This window comes from Pteropus vampyrus, unplaced genomic scaffold (assembly GCF_000151845.1).
Source record: "Pteropus vampyrus isolate Shadow unplaced genomic scaffold, Pvam_2.0 Scaffold15, whole genome shotgun sequence".
Lineage (NCBI taxonomy): Eukaryota > Metazoa > Chordata > Mammalia > Chiroptera > Pteropodidae > Pteropus > Pteropus vampyrus.
The window spans coordinates 15,736,398-15,745,352 of NW_011888796.1; the positions used below are offsets into that span (position 1 = coordinate 15,736,398).

An 8,955-nucleotide genomic window follows, 5' to 3' on the forward strand; every position below is an offset into this window, starting at 1 on the left:
TTTTCAATCAACAGATACTGGAAGTATAGTGTGTGTGTGTGTGTGTGTGTGTGTGTGTGTGTGTGTGTAACATTTTGACCCTGAATAGGGGTTTTCACACTGACCACCAACAAGCCCAGGACTCACTAGGATAGACCAGGAGCGAGGGTGTTCCAGATGGAAGGTCTGCCCCTCGCCTGCCTCCTCTCAGGGAAGGTAGAAAAGAACTGAAGCTACTTTGTAGAACCTTATTTTCTCCCTCGCTTCGTTTCATAATGCATACCCTAGACCTGATTTGGAAGCAGTCCATCTGCTCAGTGGACAGAGCATTTTTCCCCACCTGGACCTAGTGGCCAGGAGAGCTTGTCATCGTCATAGACCTGGAGTGCCAGATCTCTAAGGGTCCATGTAGACCATCTGGGCCACATTTCAGGTGTTGCAGATGAGGAAATCAAGGCCTAGAGGGGGGAAGGATTTGCCCAGGGTCACCAAGAAAGTTGATGGCACAACTAAGTCCCAAGAGAGCCTCCAACTATGAGACTGGTACCCGGGGGCACTTATTTAGTACCCACTAGAAGAGAGGCACAGGGTCAGGTCTGGATTTGCATCTACCGTGTGCCTGGGGTAAGTCCATTTACCTTCTCTGGGAGTCAGTTTCTCTGTCTGGAAACACCTTCCCCCCGGGGCTGCTGAGAGTTCACAGAAAGAACGTGTGTGTGTGTGTGTGTGTGTGTGTGTGTGTGCGCGCACGCGCGCGCGCGCGAGAGAGAGAGAGAGAGAGAGAGAGAGAGAGAGACAGACAGAGAGACAGAGAGACAGAGAGAGACAGAGAGAGAGAGAGAAGGAGGTGGGAGCTAACCCCCCAAGTGCCTCGTGGGGCTGATCCTGGTAAACACCGTTCCTCCCCTTGCTCCTCAGCTGGTGTTCCCTCTCGAATGGTTTCCACTTAACAAGCCCAGCGTCGGGGACTACTTCCACATGGCCTACAACATCATCACGCCCTTTCTCCTGCTCAAGGTACAGTCCCAGGCTCCCTGCCCTCCCTTCTCACCCTCAGTCCCTCCTCCAGCCAGCAGGGAGCTGGTGCCAAGCCCCAGGAGTGCCCTAAATCAGGCTTTCCCTGCCTGAACCTGGGAGACACAGGCTATAATAGAGGGACACATCAAGAGCCTGGGGGCCCAAGGATAGGCAAGACTGCCTCTGGCTGGGAGAGATGGAGAAGGCCTCCCCAAGAAGGGGCATTTGATTTGGGCCTCAGCCTGCTGTGCCAGGGGGTGAAAGGGGGAGAGGTATTCAGGCAGAAGGACCCGAAGACATGCCATGTTTGGGAGACCATAATACAGTTGGGGAGGCTGAAGCAGGAGTGGCTGGGTTGCCCCAGAAGAGGTCAGAGACCAGTTGGGAAGGCAGATTGGGGCCAGGGACAGGACTGGAAGCATTGGAGGGTGAACTCTATCCTCTGGCCTGGAGATCCCTGATTTTGAAGTGCCACTGGGAGCAAATAGCTAGCCAGGGCGGCCAGCTTTGTACTTTGCCAAGGAAGGACCCTTAAAACAACTATCACCATCTATTATCTCCATCATTTTATTTTTAGGAAGATATTTCAAATCTCTAAAAGTCGGAAATGGATAATCTCAATTCAGATGAGTCTTCAGTTAAATAATTTAGTTTCAGAAGCACCCAACCCCATCCCTGTCATTTTCTTTGTGTTTGTCAAGGCCCAATCGCTCAGAAATCGGAGTCTCCTCAGGAGACCAGCCCAGCCACCCAGGGCACAACTGGGGATGAGAAGAGGGCCGTGCCTGGACCTCCAGTGCCTGTGTTGTCACTTCCAGCAGGAGGCTTGCGTGTGACTCTGGGCAATGAGCCAGCCCCTCTGAGTCTATTTCCTCTCTGGGAAATGGGGGTGCTGTTTCCTTGGCCCTGTTAGGTTCACAGAGATCGTGTGAGACTCTGGAGGTCTGGCTGGTGCACTAAAGGGACCCACCAATTTGCGAGCGACTTTGCAGTTGGTGGCGCCCATCCCATGCCAGGTGCGAAGATGTGAGGGATGCTGAGGGTGTCTTGTGTTGTGATGGAGGCGGGGTCATGCTGCTGTGCCTCCCTCTGTCCTCAGCTCATCGAGCGGTCCCCCCGCACCCTGCCGCGCTCCATGATCTATGTCAGCATCATCACCTTCATCATGGGCGCCAGCATCCACCTGGTGGGAGACTCAGTGAACCATCGCCTTATCTTCAGTGGCTACCAGCACCACCTGTCAGTCCGTGAGAACCCCATCATCAAGAATCTCAAGCCGGAGACGCTGGTGAGGCCGGCTACCCCCACCACATGTAAACTCTGCGGGCACAGCCTGTCCTGGAGACCAAAGAGATGCCCCGACCTATCACTGTGCAACCTTCTGCTGAAGGCAATCTGCTAGTGAGGGCACTGTCCTCCGCCAAGCTAGGGCACTCATGTGTTATTAGGAGGTGGCGTATTGGCTGGCTTTCTCCTACCGGTAGGCGGAGAATGAGGGCAGTTGGGGGTAGGCCGGGGCGTGGAGGAGGGTGGCCAGAGGGCTGCATGGGCCGGGATCCTTCCGAAGCACCTCCCTCTAACCCTGTCGATCCTGCGCCCTCAGATCGACTCCTTCGAGTTGCTCTACTACTACGACGAGTACCTGGGCCACTCCATGTGGTGAGTGATGGGGCTAGTGTGTCTACGCAGGGACCCTGGCCAGCTCTGCCACCGGCCTCCGGGACACAGGACAAGACTCTTTGGGCCTCGGGCCTGCAGATGCCTTCATGGCGTTCTCTTTATCTGCCGGGGCGCAGTGAGCTCGACTGCAGCGAGGCGCCGGGGCCCTGGCTTCCCTCCGCCTCCTCCCAGCCCGGCAGTACCCGTGGCGGCCACTAGAGGGCAGCGAGCGGCCGTCTCGCCCTCGCCCCGCCGGGAGCCTGAAGCGGGTGGGGGAGGAGAAGGCCGTGGCGCTGATAAACAACACCTAGTCGAGTGAGGATAAAGACCTCCACCACAGCAGGCAGCGGTCTTTGCGAATGAAGGGGGGAGGAAGCGGAGGAGGGCCAGCTAGACCAGGTGTGTGTGCGTTAGGGCGCTGTTTGCGCTCTGCCCTCAGAACTCGCAGATCTCCCCTACCCGTTCACCTTGCACAAATTGCGGGGCTCAGCCACAGGAGATTAAGGGCCCAAGCGGGGGTAAGTCATCTGTTACAATCCCCTACTTTACACAGGATAAACTGTGGCCAGCTTAGGAGGACCCTAAGTTGACAGCTAGTTAGTGACAGAGCCAGCCCTGGACCTGGGTGGCCTCACTCCTGAGTGAGGTAAGCTCACTCGTGCCACATATGCCCTACACTTGTGTTTCCAGGGTCTGTTTTGAGGCAAGGAAAGTGGATCTGCTTGGCTCACGGGGCCTGGACAGACCTCTTGCCAGCCCTCCGGTGATTTTTGCCAGAAGACCCTTCCCATGGAAGGTTGGGGAAGGGAGGAGGAGAGAACAGACCCGGATGAAATAGCGGGAGAGGACTTGGGAGTGTGTGGGGGCCACGTGAGGGGAATAGGGAGGCTGGGTAAGAAGACAAGAAGGGGCGTGAGAAGAGAAGAGGGTTGCATGTGTGTAAGAGACAGCACAGGTGTGTGGGGAAAGCCCGTTGTGTGGGGAGGAGAGAGGGCGGGCCTTTTTGCATGGGATATACGCATGGGAAGAGCGTGCGGCTGTGGGCTGAGTGAAAGGGATTCAGAGTGAGTTCCTTGGCGGCCCTTCAGCAGGTGCTGTTCTCCTTTTATTTACCTGGACCTTAGGGCTCTCCCTCCTTAGCCCTGCTGTGTACACCTGTTTCCTGGCCTGTGCGGAGCTGGGGCTACTGGTGCTTAGGGTTCATGCATGAAGGAGAGGCAGCCCCCTCACACATGTGGAGTGAGTAAGGTGGCCAGAGCAGTATGGGAGGGACCCCTGCACCCAGCCAGTCTGCAGGCCTCTGATTTGCTTGTGTCCCGGGAGCAGGCCTCATGTTCCTGCCGCCTCCTATCCTGCGCAGGACTCCCAGCACAGGAAAGGCTGGCAGGGACTCTGAGTGCCCTCCCCCAAACCAGGCATTTTGTAAACCATAAAGTGACACTGCACGTGGTGCAAGGAACCAGTACAAGGACCAGTGGGAGTCTGGGAGGAGGTAGATAGCCAGGGCAGCGGAGCAGGCCTCGAAGGTACTGGTTTTCCTGTTGCAGGTACATCCCTTTCTTCCTCATCCTCTTCATGTACTTCAGCGGCTGCTTTACCCCTACCAAAGCTGACAGCTCAATGCCAGGGGCGGCCCTGCTCTTGGTGGTGCCCAGTGGCCTGTACTACTGGTAAGTGAACACTGGACATGAGGTAGAGAATGAGAGGGGGCACTTAGTAAGCCAGGCAGTAAAAATGTGCTCCTGACCACAGAGCTGCTATGCGACCCCAGGTGAGACTCTCCCTTTTGGAGCCCCTGCTCTCTCCTCTTCTAGTAGAGACTGTGACAATGGCATGTAGTGGCCTGTCTCTTACCAGGAAGCCAGGCCTGAGTGTGGCCTCTGTCATCATGCCCCTCTACCCTGTGCCCCAGCTCCCCAAACCCCAGTACCACCTTGGGGTCAATGGAATCCATCTCCAACGCCAGGCCCCGTATAGCCTGGTGGGCTTCAGTTTCCTCCTGGTCTCCCTCTCAGGGGGAGAGAGAGGGGCTTTGTAAACTACAAAGGACCATGGAGATGACAAGGACAGGTAAGGGGAGAATTCCATGGCCTCGAGAGCTCCCCACCAGGTGTCTTTTTTCCTCCAGCTCTCTTCCCATTACAGAAGACACAGGCCTCAGCCAGGCTCTTACCCCACCTCTGTCACTTCTGCCCTGGAGACAAGCCCTCCTAGGGGACTATAGGTATCACAGGATAGGTATCTGATGGGAAGTCTCTGTCAAAATGGAAGCCTCCTTTCCAGGAGCCAGCTGCTGCCCACATCCAGGGTGTGTCCCCTGACTGGGTGAGAGGATCCACCAGAACAAGTCTGTATGCCACCGGAGGACAGGATTAAAAGGAAAGGGTGGCAGATACAGCAAGACGGAAAGAGGTTAGACGTAGGAAAGGGCTTCCTGCCCAGTTCTTACCCGGAGCACATTAGTGCAGGCATAGCTCCAACAGTAGCAGCAACTGTTTGCTGAACGATTACTCCTGTCAGTAACCTTGAGATATAGGGCCATCGATGCCCGCTGTATGAGTAAGAAAACATAGGCTCCAAGACATCATGTAAATTCCCCATGATCACAGAGCTGCAGAACTATAGGTCCTTAAGTGGAGTGGACCAGCATTGCCATTCCCTCTAGAGGCAGAGGAGTGGATCAGATAAGCTCTCAGAAGCCCTCCAACCAGTGTCACTGAGTTCCTGGCCATGGGCTAGGTGATGCCTTAGGAGCTGCAGGGAGCCCCGGGAGATCTGAGACTGTGTTCCAGCCTTCACCGAGGCATTAATGACAACCCCCATGAGTTGCAACTGCATTCCCAAACTCAAAAGGCCTAGAGGAGCCAAGCTGGTAACAGAAATGCATCAAGTAGACGTCAAGTGAGACAACAGGAAATGGTGAGGACTGTGGCAAACTGTAGAACAATCGTCTGTCTAAATGGGGCAGCTGCTCTCTCCTCTCATCAGTTGTTGTCATGTGGGAATACAGGTCTAATGTGACCAGAGAAACCAGAAATCCACATATTCAGGTACTTTGTTATTTAAATATTGGCAACAAACTCAACATTTTTAAAAATAGTAACTATCCAAGTCCAATCAATATGCTGCATATGGGTTATGACTCAGAGTGGCGTGGTTCCCTGAGCCCTCTCAGCAGATGAGCAGTTCCGACTGAGTGGAGGGCAGCCCGATACCTGGGTGGAGGGAGGGATGCAGGGCAGGACAGGGCCGCCATGGCCTCCGCCTCCCCTCACTCACCGGCCTTTTCAGGTACCTGGTCACGGAGGGCCAGATCTTCATCCTCTTCATCTTCACCTTCTTCGCCATGCTGGCCCTTGTCCTGCACCAGAAGCGCAAGCGCCTCTTCATGGACAGTAACGGCCTCTTCCTCTTCTACTCCTTCGCCCTCACCCTCCTCCTTGTGGCCCTCTGGGTCACCTGGCTATGGAATGACCCTGTACTCAGGAAGAAGTACCCCGGCGTCATCTATGTCCCTGAGCCCTGGGCCTTCTACACCCTCCATGTCAGCAGCCGACACTGAGTCCCTGGCACCAGCCACCGGTGCTCTGTTGGGTGGGAGATGGGTGTTTGAGCATGGGGTGTGCCTGCGTTCATGCGCGTATGCACATGTGCATGTGTGTGTGCATCTGTGTATGTCCACCCGTGTGTGCACAACCCGTGACTGAAAACAGGTGAGAGTATGCATTGTGCACATGGGTAGGGGAGTGTGTGTGTGCGTGAGCGTGTGGCATGCATCATCAGGAGACTTGATCGTTTTGGTCAAGTTTCTGTTTGGTTTGGATCATTTCAGGATGGGGTTCACTTTTAGGCAGTGTGCCCCCGCCAAGATATAGGCACTGCCTTTCTGTGCACCCAACTAGAGCCAGGGCCCCTCTCACTCTCACTGCTCAGGGCTGGTCCCTTCTTCCTGGGAAGTCTTCTGGTAGCCATGCAGGAGAGGCCTGGGTGGGATAGAGAGGGGACTTGGCCATCACCTGGCCCACTCCACAGACCTGCACTGACCCTGGAGGCCAGATTACATAGGTTATGTGAACTTTCTGTGTATTTTTGAATAAAGTACATCCCTTTTCTGGGCCTCACTTGCACTAGATGTGCCCAGTCCCAAAGTGGGTTAGTAGGCTGGTTACATTCTCCTCTTGGAGCAGCCTGGGGATGGACGAGTAGTACTATCCCGTCACTGCCCTCTCCTACCCTGGGAGGGGTGTGTGTACCCCAGACCCTCATCCCTACCTCAGGCTGCATGGGGTGTTGAGCCACCGACGCTAAGGGTCCAGAGGCCAGGCCACTTCCCTAACCAGCAGCCCGATCTTGGGGTCTGGCTGCCGTAGCTCTCCAACTATCTGCCTCTGCCAGAAGCTCTGTCTCCCACCTCTCCCTCCAGGAGAATTGTGGCACCGCCTTCATGCCAGCCAGACTGCAGGTTTTTGAGCTGCAACTGAAGGCAGAGTCCTCAAACACTTGCACTATTCCCTGAGCTGCTTTTGGCACGGGGAGTATCGAGGCTCTCTCCAGTCGGCCATGTCTCAGTCCATCTCATGCTTTCGGCCAGGGCCCTGCTCCCAGAAAAGGGAGGCCTCATTCCCAGCAGGATGCAACCCCTCCTCGTCCCTGCCTTCTCCCAGGCACTGGGGCCAAGTCTCACACAGCTGCAGGCACCACAGCCTCTTTTCCAGCCAGCACTGGCCCACATGTGCTCGTGGGTCTCAGGGGGCCTGCCTCACCTTCCCCGGGCCCTGCCTCCTCTCCTATGTTCTCAGGGAGCCCCGTGCCTCAGATTCTCCTTTCATGTTGGGGTCCTCCAGCCCCTGGTCAATCCCTGCCTGCTGGCAGCATCAGGTGGTGAGAGGTGAATAAAGGTGATGAGAAGCCAAACCTGGCTAGGGCTGCTGCTTACTTTGGGTGTGAATTTGAGAGGCAGGAGAGAGGTCCACCGAGGAGGGGAAAGTGTGGCTGGTCTGGGGTCCAGGCAGGAGTGCTGAGCCATCCCCAAGGGCCCACTGAGCCCCATCTAACCGAGAGTGGGTGCTGCCCACTGGACTTCCATGCCACTTTGTAGAATCCTGGGGTTAGGGAGGGGGCAGGCAAGAAAGGATTTGGTCAGTCCCGGCCTTCTTCAGAGGAGTCCGGGGGCTATAGGGGAGGGGAGCTAGGATAGAGCATCTCCAGACCTGCCCCTCAGAGATGTCACATCAAGCCTCGCAGCTGTGCTACCAACCAGTTCCAGAGACTGAAGAAGAGAGGTGCCCTTGGGGGAAAATAGGGAGCCTGATTTGTTGGAAGTTGGTCTTTAGCCTTGGGCAACTCACTTGATCTCTGGGAGTGCAGGAGCAGCCACATGGAACTTACTGGGCTGCTGTATCAGACAGCACAGAGGAGGGGCTGCTGGCAGGAGACAACCACACCATGTAGGCCCTGCGTCCCATTGGATTCCTTCCTTACCTGGAGGACACTGCTCCTCCAACCCCCTGCACAGGGCTTATTCACAGAAGGACTTAACAGATACCTTATGACCAGTCACAAGGCTGGTGTGTGGGGCCTGAAATTTATACAATTTGGTGGTGGGGCGGGGGATAAAAAAAATAAAAGTGAATTAAAAATTAGGTATGAAAGTGAAAACAGTTGACCCTCAAACAACATTGGGGTTAGGGGCACCGACCCCACTGCGAAGTCCAAAATCCACATATAACTTTTGAATCACCAAAAACTTAACTGCAATAGGCCCTTCGTATCCTAGGGTTTCGCATCTGCGGATTCAACCAACTGTGGGTCCAAACAGTTTTTCTGATCCGTGACTGGGACTCCACAGGTGATAAGGGGCCCACTGATGACCGGAAGCCTTACTGGTAACACGTATTTTGTATGTTGTATGTATTATATGCTGTATTCTCATAATAAAGTAAGCTAGAGGAAATGTCGATAAAATCATAAGAAAGAAAAAATACATTTACTGTATTTATTGGAAAAAATCTGCATATGAGTGGACCCACGCAGTTCAAAGCCATATTATTCAAGAGTTAACATATTTAGAATGGAAAAGAAATTGCAGCAAATTATTGGCGCCTCAGAGATTTATGTTGCTTTTGACAGGGATCTCTTTGGGCAGTTTACTGGAAATACTTATTAATTGTAACCTAGCTTCACTCTACCTGGAAAACTCTAGGCTGATGATTCTCAAAGTGTGGTTCTGACTGGATGCATCAGGATGGCGGAGGAAAATGCAAATTCTTGCCCCCTTCTACCTGCTGAATCAAACCTGGT

At 54.5% G+C, this 8,955-nt stretch overlaps 1 protein-coding gene across 1 annotated transcript in view; it reads left to right on the forward strand.

Moving 5' to 3' along the window:
• Positions 1-7,569, forward strand: part of CLN6 (CLN6, transmembrane ER protein) — a 19,093-nt gene extending 11,524 nt beyond the window's left edge. Inside the window, exons 3-7 of the mRNA XM_011385871.2 lie at positions 898-996; positions 2,096-2,284; positions 2,600-2,655; positions 4,203-4,325; positions 5,947-7,569. Coding sequence (XP_011384173.1) covers positions 898-996; positions 2,096-2,284; positions 2,600-2,655; positions 4,203-4,325; positions 5,947-6,217 — 738 coding nt within the window. The 3' untranslated portion in view covers positions 6,218-7,569. The remainder of the gene's footprint in view (positions 1-897; positions 997-2,095; positions 2,285-2,599; positions 2,656-4,202; positions 4,326-5,946) is intronic.
• The last annotated feature ends 1,386 nt before the right edge of the window (positions 7,570-8,955 follow it).